The 21219-nt window shown below is 42.7% G+C and overlaps 1 protein-coding gene across 1 annotated transcript; it reads left to right on the top strand.

Annotated features, from left to right (window-relative positions):
• Window positions 1-2869: 2869 nt before the first annotated feature.
• FAM180B (family with sequence similarity 180 member B) lies at window positions 2870-20900 on the top strand. The gene is made up of 3 exons (XM_053285899.1): window positions 2870-3233; window positions 14389-14456; window positions 17305-20900. Exons 1-3 carry the CDS (start codon window positions 3146-3148, stop codon window positions 17758-17760), a joined length of 612 nt encoding a protein of 203 aa, XP_053141874.1. The 5' UTR covers window positions 2870-3145; the 3' UTR covers window positions 17761-20900.
• Window positions 20901-21219: the final 319 nt, after the last annotated feature.

Raw genomic sequence — 21219 nt, 5'->3', positions numbered from 1 at the left:
GATAGCTTTGTGGGAGACTGTTTTGCACTGGCTCTGATTGTTTCTGCGGGGCAGACTCCAGAAAGTGATGCTGGGGGAATTCCTTCCTCAATACCAAGGGCTTAAGCTTATGGAGAGTCCCACAAGACGCTATCTTGTTCCCTATGCTCTTTAACACTTACAAACTTCTGGGGAAGGATATCTTGGGTTTTGGTGTTGGGTGCTATCAGCACCCTGACAACACCCATAAGAACAGCCCTGCTGGATCAGGCCCAAGGCCCATCTAGTCCAGCATCCTGTTTTGCTCAGTGGCCCACCAGATGCCGCTGGAAGCCACAGGCAGGGCATGCCCTCTCTCCTGCTGTTACTCCCCCAAAAGTGTGCTGTTGAGCTGGTGTCAACTCCTCGCGCCCACAGAGCCCTGTGGTTTTCTTTGGTAGAATACAGGAGGGGATTACTATTGTCTCCTCCTGTGCAGTATGAGATGATGCCTTTCAGCATCTTCCTATATTGCTGCTGCCTGATAGAGGTGTTTCCCATAATCTGGAAAACATACCAGTGGGGATTCGAACCAGCAACCTCTTGCTTGCTTGGCAAGTCATTTCCCTGCTGTGCCATTAGGTGGCTTCAGGAGTTGAGGGCATGCCCTGTCTCCTGCTGTTACTCCCCTACAACTGGTACTCAGAGGCATCCTGCCTCTGAGGCTGGAGGTGGCCTCTAGCCCTCTAACTAGTAGCCAATGAGAGACCTCTCCTCCATGAAGTCATCCAAACGCCTCTTAAAGCCATCCAGATTGTTGGCTGTCTACATATTGTGGCAGAGAATTCCACAAGTTGATTATGCGTTGTGTGAAAAGGTACTTCTGTTTGTTGGTCCTAGATTTCCCAGCAATCAATTTCATGGGATGACCCCTGGTTCTAGTGTTATGTGAGAGGGAGAAGAATTTCTCTCTATCCACTTTCTCCACACCATGCATGATTTTATAGACCTCTATCATGTCTCCCGGCACTTGTCTTTTTTTTCTAAACTAAAAAGCCCCAGGTATTGTAGCCTTGCCTCATAAGAAAGGTGCTCCAGCTGTACTTATCGGTGGCATCCCCAGCTGGAGAAGTGTGAATCTTCTGAACCAGGGTTGAGTCAGTGAAGCGGTGGATGTGGACAAACAAATGGAAATTAAATCCAGATAAGACAACAGTTCTCTGCTGCTGCAGACTTAGAGACCTTTTGCTGACTTGAGCAGTATATCAGTTTGTTTTGATGGGGTTAAACTCCCCTCAGTACCAAGTTTGCAGTCTAGGGGACCTCCTTGATGTCCAGATGACTGCTGTAGCTCTGGTGCATCAGCTACACCCATTTCTAGTTTGCTCTGACCTGGTTATAGTCATCTCTGCTATTTATCTTGCAACTGGATTACTGTAACATGTTCTCTGTGGCACTGCCCTTGAAGACCTTTTGGCAGCTCCAGCTGCTACAGAATGCAGTTGCTTGGGTCTGGATGCAAGACACCATCAGCATAGGCACTGTTTCTGTTGCATTTACTGGTATGCTTCTGGGCAGATTCAGAGAGCTAGTCATTATCTTTGACACTTTAAATGGCAAAGACCAAGGTACTTGTGCCTTCCCTCTACACAAATCTGCCTACTCAATAAGACCTTTTAGAAAGGCCCTCCTGTGTCCAGCTGCCTTCAGAGACATGTTTGGTGAGGTGGGACAGAGTCTTCCCAGTGGTGACCTCCACCTTGTGGAACTCCCCGCCTTAAGAGGAGGTTCTGCTGCCCCCCCCCCACCAGTTTTTAGACCCAGGCCTAAAGTTGTCTTTCATGAACCCTCCTTAGATTACTGCAAATGTTGTTTTTCATCTGGCCTTTCATTTGCTTAAATTTTTTTCCCCATTGTTTATCTTATTCTTATAATGTGTTGATCCTGGTTACAGCCTTACTCCAGGAGAAAGCTGGGGTGTCAGTCTTTTAAAAGTAAATTAACAGTAAGTACTAGGGAGAAGCAAAAAAGGGAGACATTCTCCAACAAGGGTGTGGACAGGCTGCTATTGCCAGCTAACTCAGCTTGTTAGTCAAAGAGACTAACCACTGGGTCATAATGCACACCCTATTCTTCTGGATCTGCAGAGCATGGATTTTTCACAATCTTCTCTGGATGCATATGAAGGGGAGACTAGAAGTGTGAGCACTGTAAGATATTCCCCACAGGGGATGGAGCCACGCTGGGAAGGTTCCAAGTTCCCTCCCTGGCTTCTCCAAGATAGGGCTGAGAGAGATTCCTGCCTGCAACCTTGGAGAAGCTGCTGCCAGTCTGTGAAGACAATACTGAACTAGATAGACCAATGGTCTGACTCAGTATGTAGCAGCTTCCTATGTTCCTATCTGATTATACTAGGTTTTCAAATTGTGTCCAACTTTTAAATTTTCTTCTTCTTCCATGTGGAGGTTGCCAGCTGATGGAAAATGTTTTTTTAATTGATTTGCCAAATCACTGTATGCAGCAACCCTCTTAGATGGGGAAACTTAGGAACTGAAGTGACCTTTCTCTTCTGATCTTGTGTTCTGCTTGCTGTGGAGCCTGCATAGTCATGCCAGCTCCACCCTCCTGTGGCATTTTAAGAAATGCTCATGTATTTCTATGCTCAAAAACAAATGTTAGAGGGGAGAGAGAGTTATTCCAAATGAAGCAGGCTAAATCCTGTCCTCATTGTCTTTAGGTGGCCTCAACTGGCCTTTTTAAGGAGGACCAGTATATGCCTGTGCAAATTTGCAGTACAAATCCATGGCTATTGAGAGCACATTCCTCCTTTTAAAAAGAATAGAGCTAGTGACCTTTTGGACACATCTGTCTTGAAATGATGTGCCAAAAGCAAAATAAGGAACAGCTGGATACTCCCGAATCGGAAATAAAATGGGGCTTGTGTTGGCAGAGCACTTTAAGAATCTGAGCCGAAGCCTTTGACTTTTTCACAATTTGATGGATGGAAACTACCCTTTCGAAAAGGGATGTCAGTAGCAGCAGGGCTGGAATTGGAAAGAAGAATCCATTCCAGCTGTGGGCGGCTTTGGGGATTGAAAGGAGAGGGGGAAAGAAGCTAGAGCAAACAACATTCACTTGACCCAAGGTGCTTGTCTGCTGCTGAAGGGGTGAGGACTCTCTTCCTGGCATGGCCGGGATGCTCCAGCTGCAGTTTGGAACCTCTCTGTGGGCAGCTCTGGTTCTCTGTGTGCTTGCTGGGCCCTGGACACCGGCAGGTAGGAAGAACCTACACGGTTGCTTTACAGTGCATGGCACAGGCTTCCTGCTGTCAAGAATAGGCTAGGGTGGCTTGCTGAAGTTAGATATTTTGGGTCTGAATGCCAGTAAAGGGTGTCTTGTGCTGGGCTGCAATCAGAATGAAGGCTATTGGATGAAACACAAGAAAGGTTTCTGTGTCTTCAAAAACTGCCTCAATGGGGAAAGTTTGGCAAGGATAAAATAAGTCTATACAATTATCCTTATGTGCATTGCTTAAAGACAAGGTAGGCATGTGCCAAACAGACATCAGCAGCAACCCTAATGGAAAGCAAGGAATAATATTTCTCTTTGGGGCTGCCACCATATTTTTGAGAAAGAGGCTCTTTTAACAGCTGTGTGACAAAGTCAACAGGTGCAGCTTTCCCCTGCAGGGAGACCGAATGAAAGTTGCATCTGTGGCATTTCTACCTATTGTGCAGATGTTCACAACACAGAACTTCTAACAAGGAAGAGATGTTATGTTATCAGCCCTTGGAGAAGGATGGTTGCCATGGACAATTTCTCTCTCAAACACAGACAATCCCTAATGGCTTTTCACACATTCTTTTTCTATTTCCTCAGAAAAGTCATCGGTGATGTTGCTTTTTCCTCTGCTATAATATCGAGAATAAATACCCACATGTGTGGAACACTCCTGCACAGTTCTTTCTTCTCTGCTGGAATTGTCAGTGTGTTGGCAATATCTGGGGAGTTTCTAGCAGCCTTAGAACATCACTGGTGCAGTATATGTGAGAAACTTGGCAGAGAAAAGTGTTTTGTTATAGAAGCTTTTATTTCGGCAACAGTTCTCTTTATCTATACTACTTCTGGGTTTTTTTTGTCCCTCACCCCACTCTCTGTTCTGTTAACAGTGGATTAGTATTTTTGATCTTAAGTCATTTCAGAAACCCGTTCTCACATCTTTTACCAAATTTTAATTCAGTAGAGTTGTTTGCTGCCCCTGTAAGCAGTAGGGCATAGTTGGAATAAATTTGAGTTGACAGGATAAGAAATGTGAAGTACTGTAGGTATAATGCTGGCAAATCCTTGTTCAGAGTGGGGCCTCTCTGCCTTTTAAAGGTGGTATAGTCACTTTAAGTGGCATAGCAGGGAAATGCTTGATGAACAAGCTGAAGGTTGCCAGTTCGAATCCCCACTGATATGTTTCCCAGATTATGTCTTTTTCCAGATTATGGGAAACACCTATATCAGGCAGCATCTCATACTATGCAGGAGGTGGCAATGGTAAATCCCTCCTGTATTCTACCGAAAGAAAACCACAGAGCTCTGTGGGCTCCAGGAGTTGAAATCAACTTGACGGCACACTTTACCTTTGCTTTTATAATAGAGAGAAACTGTGAAATTGGGCTTTTGATGATAAATGTCTATCTACTGAAAGCTATCAGAGGGCACAGGGGCACTTTTCAATGTTCTATAGACAACCCTAATAACAGTTTTTAAAAGTGATGGAAGATGATGTGAACATGAAGCCTAATGAAAAAAATTTCAGAGCTCTGCTGCCTTCACCATCTATTGTAGGCCTGCCTGGACTACAAAACAAAGGAAAACAAATGCAGATCCAAGTACACAGACATCTGGCTTGGATTAAAAGAGCCTTCAATCTGGGTGGAAGCCTACTCTTTATTTTATTTTATTCCTAAGCAAAAGTGCATGATTTCATTCTTCATGTAACTGCCATGAGATTTTCTTTGATTCCCTGTGAGGAAATATGTTAGAATGGAAAACTGGAAGCTCTTTACAATAACAGCTACAAAAATAACAAGTTCTGTTTAACCTAGCAGGTGCCTGTAATATATTGGTTCCAAAGATGAAGCTCAGAAAATTCTTCTCTCCAGCAGCAGGCATGACCTCAGTGTTAGCTCTCAATTTTCTTCTTTGGGTTAAGCAGCGTAAATGTTCCTCTTAATCTCCCACCCCTCACAATGAAAACAATGTGGAGCAAGAGCTCTGCTTTGCTCTTTAACTTCCACAACACATAGAAGTATTTTGTGTTTATTTCAAGCAAGTCCTGGCTTGGGACTTTCTATTGAGCAGCCTTCTGTTCTGTTGAGAAAAGAAGGTAGGAGAAAGATTGTAATGGTACACAATATATTAGCATGAAGAGGAAACTCCTCTTGCAGAATTTGACCTGTGACTATGTCACACAGGGTCCCAGTAAGTGGGGAAGTTGGGAACAACTATATGGGAGCTAGGCAAAAAGAAAATGGCAACAAACCAATAAGCAGAGGAGTGGTGAAAAACACAAGCCCAAATGTTATTACTTATGCTTGTTCAAATAACATTGTTGATACAATCTAAGTAAATATGTTTGTACCAATGGTTGGCCAACTATTTTGCTACACAGTGTGCATTATGAATAATCGCTTTCTGTGAGAATTCCCACTGATGGATCAATTGGCAGGTAAATTTTCTTTGTTTTCAGAAAATTCCTACAATGCATTGAAGATGCAGGCAGATCATATGGTATCATTCTCATGATTCTGTATTTCATGGAACATGGCACATAGAATGAGTAGGGTTTCAAATCCCATGTTTTTAAGGTCAAGGAAACACATAGAAATGTTTGTAGTGTAAGATAAATTAGGTAGCACCCATGCTAGCCTTGTGTTAGTGTAAATGCTGTTGTGCTAGTATAAGGATGTAGCACATAGTTGTTGCAGGAAGAAATCCACCTCTTGACTAGCTTTTCTTTGCACATCTTTGCACACATCCATTTCTATGCATATTTGAGAATTGCTTTTAAAACACACATTTGGGTGGTTCCTCTTTTGCTAGCAGTAGCACAACTTCGTGAAGCATAAAACGTTCTTCTGTAAGTACTGCTATGGATGCCACCCATTGTAATTGGCAAATATGGGGAGTTGTGCTTTATGGTATCCTGGATTGCCTGAAGGAGTTGGGGATAGGAGAGACTGTTTTACAATGGTTCTGTTCCCATGTCTCAGGTAGATTTCAGGAGGTGGTGCTTGGTGACAGTTGCTCTTCAAAGTGGGAGCTACTATATTCTTTCGCTTTTTATACTTTTCCGTTTTTAGCTTTTAAAATAACCTTTAATTTGAACCTAATAATGATTGTGGTTTTTAATCTGACAACTTTTTTTCTTTAATCTAGGTATTTTTATTGTATCTTGTGTCTGTCTTACTGTTGTGAGCCGCCCCGAGCAGTAGTGCACTGGAGGGGTGGGGTATAAATATTTTAGTAGTAGTAGTAATAATAATAATAATAATAATAAATATACAGAAATAACAGAACAAAGGCTAGCAGACCAGAGAAGATACATAATATAAGAAATAAAGTATTCACAGGAGTTGAGCTGGAAGAACTGCAAAAAGCAACACAGGCTCAAGATATGGAAGAAGAATTACCACCAATTGAAGAAGTTGCTCAGGTGCAGGTGGAGGAGGTGTTGGAAATCGAGGATGCCACTGTTGCTGAACTGTTTCAAAATCAAAACCAGGCAACCGCCTCTTTGCCTTCACCTCAAAAACCCGAATGCTGTTTAACAGAAAAGCAACAAGAACTAAAGCAAATAATAACTGAGCACATGAACCAAACAACCACCAGGGTTCGACTTCCAGCTCTAAAAACAGTTGCCAAAAAACAACTCGCTCAGGCATTAAAAGATGTCAGTGCTGCACTTGCAGAAATAACAACCAATAATTTGCAAGAAACAAACCAACTAATGTACAGTGCAGCAACAATAATAACACAAGAGCTCGGATATAAGATCAGTGGACCTGTCAAAAAAGAAAGTAGTACATCACTTAAATGGAAGAGTAGATTAGAAAATAAAATCTCCAGGCTTAGATCAGATGCTAGTAAATTGAAAGATATGAAAGACAAGAAGCTGAAGAATGAAAACACCGAACAGTATCTGATCCAAAAATACCACCTAGATTCAAGGAAAATTAGAGAAGTCCTGGAAATAATAAAGCAGCAAATAAAAGCAGTGAAAGAAGATTAGCAGATATGAAGCCAGAATTACACAACACAGGCAGAATCTCCAATTCCAGTCGAATCAGAGACGTTTCTACCAAAGCATAGAAGGAGAAACTGCAAGAAACATAGAAACACCAAATAAAGAAGAAACAGTGCAATTCTGGGGGAAATTATGGGACAATCCAATAGATTATAATAAAAAAGCAGGCTGGATGAAAGAGGTCAAAAAATGAAACCAACAAATGCAAGATCTAATAATAACACCAGAATTAATAAGTGAAAGAGCAAAGAAAATTAAAAATTGGACTGCGCCAGGCGACGATGAACTGCATGGCTTTTGGCTTAAACACCTAACAAGCCTTCATAAACAACTATCAAAACAGTTCAATCACATTTTGTAAGGAGGTGATATTGAACAATGGCTAACAACTGGGAAAACTCATCTCATAATGAAAGACCCAGCAAAAGGTGCAGTTCCAAGTAATTATAGACCGATAACCTGCCTGCCAACCATATTCAAATTATTAATTGGAATAATAGCAGATGAAGTAATGCAGCACTTATTAACTAATAAGCAGCTTCCAGTTGAACAGAAAGGAAATTGCCCGAACACCAGAGGCACAAAAGACCAGCTGCTGATTGACAAAATGATTTTAGAAAACTGCAAGAGAAGAAAAACCAATCTAAGTGTTGCATGGATTGACTACAAGAAAGCCTTCGATTCATTGCCTCACACATGGATACTAAAATGTTTAGAAACAACTGGTGTCAGCAAAAACATTCAGATATTTATTTAAAAAGCAATGAGCATGTGGAGTACACAGTTAACAATCAATGGCGAGACACTTGGACAGGTTAGCATTAGAAGAGGCATTTTCCAAGGGGACTCACTATCCCCTCTGTTGTTTGTAATTGCCATGACCCCACTTTCACAAATACTAAACAAAACAGGCCTCGGATACCAAACATCTAAAACATCAAGTCAAATCAACCATCTGCTGTCTGAAGTTGTATGGAAAGTCCCAGTCAGAAATCAAATCACTGCTAAGCACTGTCCGTATATTCAGTAGCGATATAGCAATGGAGTTTGGACTAGACAAGTGTGCTGCATTAATAATGAAAAGAGGGAAAATAAGAAAAACAGAAGGAATAGAACTGCCCAATGGAAGCAAGATCAAGAACCTGGAAGAGAAAGAACATTTCAAATACTTGGGCATTCTCCAGGCTGATAACATCGCACACACTGAAGTTAAAAGAAAAATAGGAAGTGAATACATCAGGAGAGTTAGAAAAATCCTCAAGTCCAAACTCAATGGCGGGAACACCATACAAGCCATAAACACCTGGGCTATACCTGTTATCAGATACACTGCAGGAATAATAGACTGGACCCAGGCAGAGCTAGAGACGCTGGATCGTAAGACCAGGAAAATCATGACCATCAATTGTGCTCTGCACCCCCGCAGTGATGTAGATAGGCTATACTGTACCTCCCTCGCAGCTCAGGTGGAAGAGGAATGCTGCAAGTCCATCAAACAGTCAAGGAGGAGAAAAGAGGCCTTGAAGAATATATCAAGGACAGTGAAGAAGATGCACTTAAAATGGTCAATAATGCGAAACTATTCAACACCAATGAAAGAAAGCAGGCCTACAAGAACAAGTCAAGAACCGAGCAGAAAAATGGAAAAAGAAGCCCCTGCATGGTCAATATTTGCACAATATAAGTGGAAAATCAGACATCACCAAGACCTGGCAATGGCTTAAGAATGGTTACTTGAAGAAAGAAACAGAGGGTTTAATACTGGCTGCGCAAGAAGAGGCACTAAGAACAAATGCAATAAGAGCCAAAGTCGAAAAATCCACAACAAACAGCAAGTGCCGACTACAAACAGACAAACATCTGCCACACAATACACCAGATATAACTGTAGTTGAGTAGAAAGAAAAACAAGTTAAAATAATCGACATAGCAATACCAGGGGATAGCAGAATAGAAGAAAAAGAAATAGAAAAAATCACCAAATACAAAGATCTACAAATTGAAATTGAAAGGCTGTGGCAGAAAAAGACCAAAATAATCCCAGTGGTAATTGGCGCCCTGGGTGCAGTTCCAAAAGACCTTGAAGAGCATCTCAACACCATAGGGGCCACAGAAATCACCCTCAGCCAATTACAAAAAGCAGCTTTACTGGGAACAGCCTATATTCTGCGACGATATCTATAACAGCAACAACATTGACAATAAAATTCAGCCATCCTAGGTCCTTGGGAAGGACTCGATGTCTGGATAAAACAAACCAGTCAATAACACCTGTCTGACTGTGTAAATAAATAATAATAATAATAATATATATTCTTATCTGTTCAGTCGTGTCCGACTCTCAGTCACTCTATGGATCAATGCACTCCATGCCATCCATGGCATGTGTTTTTGGCATCCATGCCAATGCACTCCATGCCATGTGTATGTGTATGTACGTCTATAGTCCCTCAGGACTCCATTATGTCAAAAAGCATTGCTAACATCTACATGAAACCGCTGGGTGATGTCATCAGGGTATTTGGTGCTGGGTGTTGTCAATATGCTGATGACACCCAAATCTATTTCTTCTTGTCATCAATATCAGAAAATGGCATTAGCCCCTTAAATGCCTGCCTACAGGCAGTAATTAGCTGGATGAAGGATAATAAACTGAAGCTGAATCCAAGCAAGACAGCTCCTCATTGTTGGAGCTTGTAATCTGCAAGACTTTCTGTTCTGGATGAAGTTACATTCCCACAGAAAGAACAGGTTTGTAGCTTGGCAGTGCTCTTGGATCTGGGTCTCACCCTGGTGACTCAGGCTAAGACTGTTGTCAGGAGTGCTATTTGCCAGCTGTGACTGATTTGAGAACTCTGCTCGTTCCTTGAGGGGAATGACCTGAAAAGAGTGGTACGCCAGCAGGTAACCTCAAGGTTGGACTACTGTAATGTGCTTTATGTAGGGCTGCCTTTGAACATAGTTTGGAAACTTCTGTTAGTTCAAAATGCAGCAGCCAGATTGGTCTCTGGAGAGACCACATTATGCCTGTTCTTAATCAGTTGCCCTGGTTGCCGATATGTTTCTGGACAAAATTCAAAGTGCTGGTTATTACCTTTTAAAGCCCCGAATGGCTTAGGTCCAGATTACCTGAGAGAGTGCCTATCTTTTCAAGATCCCCACCGCTCGTTAATATCATCAGGAGGCGTCGATCTTTTGGTGCCACCAGTTCATCTGGTGGTGACTGGGATTGGGCCTTCTCAGTTGTCACTCCTGGGTTGTGGAATATGCTCCCCTTGTATATAAGAGGATTATTTTCCTTGGAGGCTTTCAGGAGAGCCTTTAGCCCAGCTTTTAATGATATATAGTTTTAATTTTAATCTGGTTTAAATGGTGTGGGTTTTAAAAAATGTTTTATTATGTGTCTGATTTTAATGTAGACTGTCTGAGCCACTTTAGGAATGGTAGCATACTGAATGAATTTTTACCTTTCATACATAACTGTAAAATACAGGTAAAAGTAAAGTGTGCCATCGAGTTGGTGTTGACTCCTGGCGACCACAGAACCCTGTGGTTGTCTTTGGTAGAATACAGGAGGGGTTTACCATTGCCATCTCTCGTGCAGTATGAGATAATGCCTTTCAGCATCTTTCTGTATCATTGCTGCAGTCTGGAAAACATACCAGTGGGGATTCAAACTGGCAACCTCTGGCTTGCTAGTCAAGTCATTTCCCGGCTGTGCTGTTAAGTGGCTTAAAATACAGATACGTGTGCATTAAAAAGACACTGAATTTTAGCAGAATTTTATATCCATCATTGGGAATCAGTTATTCTAGGGCCAAAACCCCTCTTGGTTTAAGGAAATAGCTGAGGCCATGTGCCCCAAAACATAGCAATTGTAAGTTAAAGTGTCTTTCTGTATCAAGGGCACAGCGAGGTGGCCCAGGGACAAGGTTTGAGGATGGGCCACCTGCCTTTGTGGCCCCCTCCCCTCCCCTGCTTCCTTGGCTCTCCTCCCAGTGCCTGCCTTCCAGCCTGCCTCTGTTGGAACTGCCTACCTGTTGGGATCAGGTTCTGTGCTTGGCACCAACCCTGTCCTGGCTCTGCCTATGTGGTCTGATGACATTGGCGTGACTGTGTGGTCTGATGACATTGGCGTGACTGTGTCACAAATTAGGCAGGGCATGGCATGGCATGGCATGGCAAAACCAGGTATCTGTTGTCTCAGGAGTGCTGCACAAAGATAGGCAATGGTGGGGGAGACATGGGTGGCCCTCAGCATTCAGCTGCTGGGGAACAGGTGCCCCCTTATTATATTTGGATGTCTGTTCTGATTTTCTGCATTATTAAATCAGTAAACATGTTCTATAGTCTCACACATTGTGCTTGATTGCAACTCGGCCTTTGTGTATCCACACTTTCTCTTGCTCTTTCAGCTCCAATCCTCTTCCTTTGCAAGTTGGGGGAACCTTGGGCAGATGTAGGCAGGAGCATGCCCTGTGCCAATACACACAGCAGCATATCTCACACAGCATGAAAGATAACTTTATGGAAAGAAGACTGTGACAATGAGAATGTTATAAATGATCTTCAGCTCTTCGATGCGACACTATAGTCCTCCTCTATATGGTGTTTGGGATTTCTTTACATTAATGGGAATCTTTAAAATTAACAAATTTAAAATCTGGCCTTACATAATTATGGGTGCTGAAGCTTAAGATATTTACCCAGAACAAATGATGGTGACAAACATTGACAAACTTCTTTCCTTTACATCTGGTCCTTTCTTTCCATGTATGCAGAGTGTTTAACCAAACATGGCTATTAAATGGAGACAAGCCTATGCTATGTCACCAGCTGTTCCACATCAACTGAATTTGGTTACATGGCCATTTCTGCATACGCGATGGCTGTGAAAGTGAGTCTGAAAGAAGACAAAAGAAGGTGAATTCTCTGAAGACTTTTGTATTATTATACACACTCCCCACGTACCTGAGCAGTAAGAAGTTTTAGGAGTGCAACAGTCAGAGGCGTATCTAGGGAAAATAGTGCCTAGGGCAAGCACTGAAATTGCGCCCCCTGTCCAAACATCTGACACCCATCTTTCAGATAACTTTACCATAATATCAGCTGAAAAATACAAGTCAAGCTCGTTAATCTTTTAATATTTCAAAAACTATTTAGCAGTAGATGTAGCCAGACCAAAAAATGTTGGAAAACTACAAATTTCAATATTCTGGGACTCATGAAATACCCAAATACTATATGGAGGTGTACTTGGAAAACTAAACAGAAGTGCCTGTCTAATTCTCTACTATGCATGTAGCATCACTATTACATAACCTGGATGGCTTTAAGAGGGGCTTGGATAACTTCATGGAACAGAAGTCCATCAATGGCTACTAGTCGGAGGGCTGTGGGCCACCTCCAGTCTCAAAGGCAGGATGGCTCTGAGAACCAGTTGCAGGGGAGTAATGGCAGGAGAGAGGGCATGTCCTCAACTCCTTCCTGTGGCTTCCAGCAGCATCTGGTGGGCCACTGTGAGAAACAGGATGCTGGACTAGATGGGCCTTGGGCATGATCCAGCAGGGCTGTTCTTATGTTCTTATAAGTTTTAAAAATAAATGGAGAGTTTAATTTTTCCCAGATACTCTGAAAATAATTAAAGGATATGCAGAGTAAACTGTGTCACTGCTTTTAATATATTCTAGTATTTCAGAAAGACAGTTAAAATGAGAGCAAGAAACTCCCACTGGGCCTTAATATTAAGGATTTCACACTGATTCAAAGACAAACTCACCATTAATGTTATTAAGACATTACATTTAACTTATTGCAAGAAGCAAAGTAAGAGCAAATGAATACAATCCTAGCTCATAAGCTTCAGCTCAATCTGAATATGTGTACAGTGACTTATATTATATTAAATTAACCTTTAGCCCCTTCGGGGGTCTTCCTAAAGGCCATGGGGTGGGGTTTTTTTTGCTAGGTTCCCCCTCCCCCCGCTGGCCTCTCAGGCCTTGCAGGGATCATTTGAGCATGTGTGGTGGCCATTTTTTTAAATATATATAGCCACTGCGCATGCCCAAATAGCCTCTGTGTGGCCTGGCATGGCCTAGGGCCTTACAGAGGCCATTTGAGCATGCATGGTGGCCATTTTGTCTTCAAGTGGCACCTGGGGCATGTGCCCTGCCTGCCCCACTCTAGATACGCCCCTGGAAAACAGTACTTGGATCCTGGCTCCTTTTGAGGAGAGATCACTGCAGGCTTACAGTAGCTTCATATTGTAGTTGGTTTGTTAATATTGGCAAACATAAAAGTTAAGCTTTAGCTGGAGTTGAAATAGCAAAGCACTCCTACAGAGGAGGAACATCCAGTGAGGCAAGGAAGGCCAGCAACATGCAAGGAGCAGAGTGTGCAAGTAGCAGCTTATTGGAGTCTATGTCAGACATGGAAGGGCAGGGGGAGGCATGTACCCCAGCAGGTACTAGTATTGCTGTAGGAACAGTGGGATGAAGGCCATTCTGAGGCTTAAGACACACCATCAGGCAAAAGGGGAAGGGTGGGGCCACCAGGGTTCATAAATATCGTGTGAACATGAGTGAGCCAGCATAGCATAGTGGTTAGAGTGTTGGACTAGGGTCAGGAAGACTTGAGTTCGAATCCCCATTCAACCAATGAAACTCACTGGGTGACTCTGGGCCAGTCATGTATCTCTCAGCCTAACCTACCTCACAGGGTTGTTATAGGATAAAAATAAGCTCCTCAGAGGAAGAGCAGGATATAAATGTAGCAAATAAATAAAGGTTTACCATGTCCTAGCACAGTGTGCCTTTCACATGTAGAGCTCAGAGGCAACCAGAATGCATGCAGCCATGGCATCTAATAGCAAATAAAAATGGTGTCTGGGTTTATGCGCATAATATGATCTTGAGGGACTGTATTACTCTAAATATTACAGAATAAGAAGTGTTATGCTTGTATTTATCTTTATCTCATGTTGACTTCTAGATAAAATCAGAACAATATTGAGAAATCAGCTAAAGTTAATATATGAAGAAGATGGTGTAGAGGATGTTGTTTCCTTACTAAAATTTCATAGCTGATTCTTTTTCTTTTAATTACTATTCTTTGCTATCACTATTGTTTTCCAGATGAACAAATTAACCTCAAGGATCCCACAGCCACAAAAGGGCTTGAGAATGCTGATATCATATTAGAGGTAATTTAAATGATACCTTGAGTGAAGGATAAGGGAATCCAGTACTGCCTTTTGGCATGCAGGTGCCTGCCCATTACTGAGTCCCTGTTCTTCCCTCACCCCAGCCCAGGAGTAGGCAACCTTTGGCACTCCAGCTGTTGTTGAACTACAACTGCCATCATCCCAGCCACAATAAATTGTAGCTGCTGGAATGCCAAAGGTTGCCTATCCCTGCCCTGGCCTGTTGTTTGCCACCTCCCCTGCCAACTTGTGTAGCACCAACTTGTGGGCATGAAGCTTCCGCAGCAAGGGTGTAGTGGATGGGGGAGGGCGTGCAGGCAGGGATGGAGTCATGGAGCACTGGTACTTTTCAGCTTCTCTGGATGATGGGGTGAGCATGGCCATGGGGGCTGTCATGGAGAATGCCTGGGCGCTTTCCAGACTAACCCTTAGCACAGTGTCACTACAGATCTGCAAAATGTGCTTCTGTATTTCCTGACACCACAGTCCCTGCACTGACAGCAAGGTGCCATTCACATTTCCGATGCCTTACTTCAGATTTTATCTTTGTTATTTAGTGCTACAAAGTTGCAAGTCTGTTGCAGAAAAATAGCTGTATTTTCCCATTGTAGGAGTTTGAGATTCTGGGGGTCGTTTTCAATACGATCGTGCCAAGCTGAAGCATTTTACCCCTGTTGTAGCGTGTAATCTGGAAAGCGCCCTGCACTTGTGAATTTGCAACTACGTCACTGTTCCCCAGCAAGTCATCTTGTTGGGACCATGAAAAGTGTAGCTGTCACTGCCTAGCAACAGTGGCATCACTTCTCCAGCCCTTGAGAATGTCAAAAATATCAGTGGGTTATGGATAAAGACAAGAGTCACGAGCCTCAGGGACTGGAATTTATTCCAACTTCAGTGCAAATTTCAAAGGGAGATGTGATATGGCCGTATGATACTGCAGTACATTATGTAAGTTCTTTGCGCCATCTGCTGACAATCCATGGAAAAACTGTGTCTTTTCAATGTTATTTTTAATTGTTAACTTGAAAAGGTAAGACTTTCTCAGCAAATGGTGCACTGCTAGGAACTTATGCAACGTACTTCAGTGTCATGTGAGCATCTTGTCATATCTCCCATCAGAATTTGTGCTAAAGTTGGAATAAATTGCCGTTTGGAAGACCCCTTGGAGAGGGAACAGTAAAGCCTCCTACAGCAGCTGCCCGCTTCTGCCAATGTCTGAGGCCAATATGCCAAGTGACCTTATAGGGTGGGGTGGCATGGCCTTTGGGATTGTTTGGTCTTGGATTTGTGAGGTCCTATACAAGTATTTTGTGTTTCTGGTCCTTTGTTTTTGACATGTCATTATGCCTTATTTTAGAAAAGCAGGAAGCAGTGGTTTTCAGGAGTTCAAATTATCTCACCTAAAGTTTCAGTTTCTGAGCTGAAGTGAAAGTGAACCTGAGATCCTTAGTACAATGGAGCTTCTTTAGACACTGTGCTTCTATTTGAAGAAGCTTTGCTTTACTAAAGAGCTCAGGTTTGCTCTCACCTCAGCTCAGGAACCGAAGCATTCGATGGGATAATTGGAATTACTGAAAAAGGCTGCTTTTCTAAAATGCATTCCACAAGATGGCACCCTTGGGCTATTTCTGCTCATCAGAATTAAATTCACCAGCTCTGCTGTACGGAGGAAGAGAAAGAATCTGAATCTTGAATTTGTACCGTGAGGCCTGAGAAGCTAACCGTGTGTGCTTGGGAGGGAATGCATTTGTTACTGGACTATCAATGTCTGTTACTGAACATTTGACTGCAGTAGGCTTCACCATTCAGATCTGAGACCCACCTTTAACCCTAACTGTCAGTGGGGACCTACTTTTAATTTGTGGATGGATGGATGGGAAGGAATGGTGTTGGTATCAGTGGTGCAACTCACTTCATATTGGGACATAATCTACCTTTGGGTCCCAGCCCACCAACTGAAGATGAGTGCTTAAAAGCAATGGTCTTCACTTAATACTAATGAGTTTAACGGCTCCTGATGCTAACGAAATAGAACATCTCTATTAAGAAGTTCTCCTTCTTTGACTTGTGGTGCTAACAATGGAAATGCAGGAAGCCACAAAAGTATTGTTCCTGCTTGCCTGTCAACAGCATTCTCTCTAAGATCCCCAGCTCCATCTGCAGTGCAGAGGTCAATCACAGGTTGGAAAGCTGCATCATCTGAGGTGCACCTAGTCCACGCAACATGCCTGCAGACTGCAGATTATGGGATTCCTGCACAGAAAAAGTTGGATGAGGGGTGTGGTGGTGGTATAGAATCACAGGGCTATAATGGATCCAAAGTTCACCAGCCCTTAGCCCAGGGTGTCAAACTGAAGCCCTCCAGCTAATGCTGGCCTCCAACTCCCATCATCCCTGGCTACTGGCCTCTGTGACTCGGGATGATGGGAGTTGTAGGCCAACAACAGCTGGAGGTCTGCAGCTGGACACTCCTGACTTAGCCCAAAGGCACTTCATGCATTAAGCATCTTTCACATTGCTTGCTAATGCTCTCAAACCAGTCTCAGCTGTGGATTGTAGCATGCTATGAACAGAAAGCAGGAGTGAATAAGGTGCCTTATGTAGGAGATGTCTGAATGGTTTTCGAAAGAGTTTAGTAACACAATCCAACTGATTCAAGCAATTGAGCCAAGCTGCGTGGTACAGCAAACAAACAAACAAACAAATCTGCTCCCTCCGCTGGCCATTAGCCTATCTGTCTTGAGTAAAAATGTCATCTCATCCCACCCCAAACATGCTGGTTACTTGGATCCTGAACTTGGAGCAAAGCTGTCTACTGACCCTCACATTTTCTGCTCATTTCTTCCAGTTACTTTGGGGAGGGATTGAACTTATGGCCAATGAGACCATCAGGATTGAGGATGAAGAGTTGGCCTCCCTGCGTCCTGCCAAACGGTTACTTCACATCTTGCAACATAAAATTCCAAAAAATCCAGCTGCCATTGAGGAGTACCTGGACCATCTCTCACAGTCTGACACACCTATAACTTCGGAGGAATTTGAGCAGCTTCTATTCATTACTGTCTATTCTGCTAACAAGATTCGCCTTATCCAAGGCCTGGAGAAAAACCTCTGGATCAACCTTTTCACCCAGCTGGTCTCTGAAATCATCCGTGAGCTTTGCAAACGATTTTGTCCATCAGAATCTATGGATTCTGTTCAGCTTCTGGCCTCCAGGCCCTGGCAGGAAATGCCTTTCTATATTACTGTACTGAAACAGATCTACCAATCCAGCACAGCCATGGCCCAAAGAGGCAGACAGTAAGGAGACTTTCATGCAAAGAGGGCATATTTTGGTCCTGCAGCACTAACATGTACACTTATTTACAATATGTACCTTTTAGGGTCACAAATCTCGGTAACATTATTCAGGACTGTGCACCCAAATGCTACTACCTTTGTGTTTTATTTTCCCTTGTGTATTGGGAACTCCTTAGTTTTTCTTTGGATTTAGATGACTAGCTCATTGTTCAAGGTTGAGCACCTCTGCCTCTACTTTCTCTGTAGGACATGCAGTTCAAAAGGTTCTTGACTTTTCTTATTCTAGAATTGGGAAGCATCATTTCAGTTAAGCCAGGCCTGGTGATGGGGCCATAGTTTAGTGGTAGGGCATAAGAATGTAAGAAAAGCCCTGCTGGATCAGGTCGAGGTCCATCCAGTCCAGCATCCTGCCTCTTGCAGCAGCCCACCAACAGCACACGGGAAGCCTGCTCATGGGGGAAAGAGGGCCTCTGCTTTGCATGCAGCAGGTCTTGGGTTCAGTTCCAGCCTCTCTAGTAGGGCTGGGGGGAACTCCTGCCTGAAGCCCTGGAGAGCCACTGCCAGCCAGAGCAGCCAATACTGAGCTACATGGGCCCTGATGTAGGGTCTTTCCAGATGGTGATGCATTCTTTTTTGCTCTCTCCTATGGGCTATGTCACTGTGGGTTCAGATTATGTGCAGCTCCTCCTGGATTTTCTTGGGCATAATTAGCCATCCAATTTGGGGAACAGGGGTATTTCTCCAATATACATTTTATCTATCATGAACACGCAGTGCAAAATATTGTGCAAGGAGGAAAAGGTGTGAATGGCTCTAGAGAAAACGGTGGAGGGATGGCTACCTGTGTGGGTGATGACATCTGAGAGGGTTGGCTCCCAAAGGTTCTCCCCCCATGCTCTCTCACTTCTGCACCTGAGCACAATTTTCTTCTGGTTCTTCTTCCCTTATGCAGTCCACACACATCCAGGCCTGTTGGTTGATGTTATAGTATTTTACCTCCTTTATTTTAAAAACATTTTCCTTGCTTTTCTTGCACAATAGTGCTCTTTTTAGCCTTTAGAAAAGGGCTGCTCAACTTTGGCTCTCCAGCAGTTTTTGGACTACAACTCCCAAAATCCCCAGCCTCAGTGGCCTATAGTCAAGGATTATGGGAGTTGTAGGTCAACATTTGCAGGAGGGCCAAAGTTGAGGAGCTCTGCTTTAGAGCAAACAGCTTCCTCCCCTTCCCCTACTTAGTTGCTTTCCTTTTCTTTTTGTTACATCCCTCCAAATTATTGTTGCTGCTGCTGTTGATACAATGGTGCAAAGAACTATGAGTTAAGCCCCAACATTTTAAAGTGTGGCTGAATCAAAGCTCTTTGAGATATCTGTCTGAAAATACTATGCTATAATGGCCTCACAAGGATCTACCATGCGTTCAGTTTTTGTCCCATTCTCACAATAAATAACCCAGCTACAAACATTTTTAGTGCTTTCTCATTCAAGCCTATGGCCAAAGCATCAGGGAAAGATGTAAGCACTACCAAATGTAGCAACCTCTGTGCCCTCTTCTTCAGGTAACAATATCTAACAATACACCCCCTGCTCCCCTAGTGGGTTCCCCCTACAAGCATTTAATTTAAAAATAATAATATGAACAGTATTTACACTATAGCACCTACTCTCCCCTCCCAGTAACCAAATGAGTGAAGATCAACAATTTAAGATTTTTAAAAAAGAACTGAAACTGTGGTCCGAGCAGTACAATTGATGTATGTTTAGTCAGAGGTAAATCCCATTAACTTCAGTGGGGCTTATTCCTAGGTAAGTGTGTATAAGATTGCAACCAAGTCATTACAGGGAGATTATTCTGCTGGATTTTCTGGAAACCATGTCCACAAAACAAAAAGACACTTGATTTCTTTCAATCCAAGCTGGGAGTTTTGAGAGAAGATTGTGGAAGAGGTGGGGAGTGTTGCAGACGTTCTATGAGCTGGAAGTGCAGCAAACCAGGAAAGCACTATTGCAAAGCATAATTTAAATAAAGAAGTAAAAATTTGTTGCTTTCTGTGCAGGCACACATTAAGCACCATAGTGGGTGGGGAAAGTGGGAGAGACAGTAGAAGAGACAGGAAGGACCCTAACCTGCAATGCCTGCCTTGGTGCAGGCTGAAAATAGTAAGGTGGACTAGTGTAAGAACTGCTCAGTGTAGATGCCCAAGAAGAATAATTTCCACAAGCAATTCTTGTGTGAGCCCACTGAACGTCCTGTAAATAATAATAATAATAATAATAATAATAATAATAATAATAATAATAAATAATTAATAAACAACCCTGTCTGGAAATACCCCTCAGTATAAGGCAACTTCCTATGGACCTATGACTTTATATGTGGCAGTCAATGACCATCAGATCCAGCACATTTGAAGGAAAAGGTGGGGAATTAGAAATTTTTTTATTCCACTACCTATCACTTTAACCACTGATTATCTCCTGGTCCTGAGCATACTAGCTTGCTTAGCTGCATATATTAGCAGGCAATGCTTTGCATGATAAAAAAATGTGGTAATCATGGTTGAATGCGATATCAAACCCCTTGCTGAGCTAAATTTCGAGTGTATCATAAGTATGTGCCTTTAGATGGGTGTTTGCATGGAAACAGTTAATGTAGTTTGTAAACAAACAAAGGGTATTGCATATATATATTAGCCAGAAACCTGCTGCAACAATAAAGGCAATGTTACATTTTAAAATGTGAATATATAAACTCTTAAAGAAATCTTTGTTTCTGCCCTTGTCATTTGTTTGTAACACAGAATGGGATTGCAGCAGGTGCTTCTGCCAGAATATCCAAATTTTATGACCAAAGAAATACAAAGTTGTGTCGGTTGGAATAAAATATGACAATTCATATAAATTTGCAGGAGACAGATGCCCCACTACCTAAACAGCAGAAGAATGCACACCACAGTGGAACTTGGCAAGATTACACCATGCAACAGGGTTATGATGAATCTCTGAAGTGTGCGTCTACACTTCTGGTGTTATGACACCGCAGTCCTTACACTGACAGCAGGGTGCCATTCATATTTCCAATGCCTTGTTTCGAATTTAATCACTGCAATACAGTGCTATGACGTTGTATATCCACCATAAAAATGTTGCTGGTTTTTTGGGTTGTTAGTTTTTGTGAGACTGCACCCCCTGCTGGGCGTTTTGCTATTTACGTTTTGAATGCGATTTACCTCAACGGAAGCATTTTGCCGCTGTTGAGTGGCTAACTGGAAAGCGCCCGAGTGTGGCTCTTTCATGTGCTGCTACTCTTTAAGTATGGCTCCAGGCAGCCACCAATGCACTGTCCAGGAACAGAAAATATCCACACCCAGCACCAAAGCCTATTAAAATGTTTCCAGATTATTTGCTCTGAAAGCACATAATAACCTAATGGTTGAAGATTACTTTCCCTTTCATCAATACATGT

This window comes from Hemicordylus capensis, chromosome 1, assembly GCF_027244095.1.
Source record: "Hemicordylus capensis ecotype Gifberg chromosome 1, rHemCap1.1.pri, whole genome shotgun sequence".
Classification (NCBI taxonomy): Eukaryota; Metazoa; Chordata; class Lepidosauria; order Squamata; family Cordylidae; genus Hemicordylus; species Hemicordylus capensis.
The sequence above is the reverse complement of the archived record's forward strand: the minus strand, read 5'-3'. Positions and strand labels throughout refer to the sequence as shown.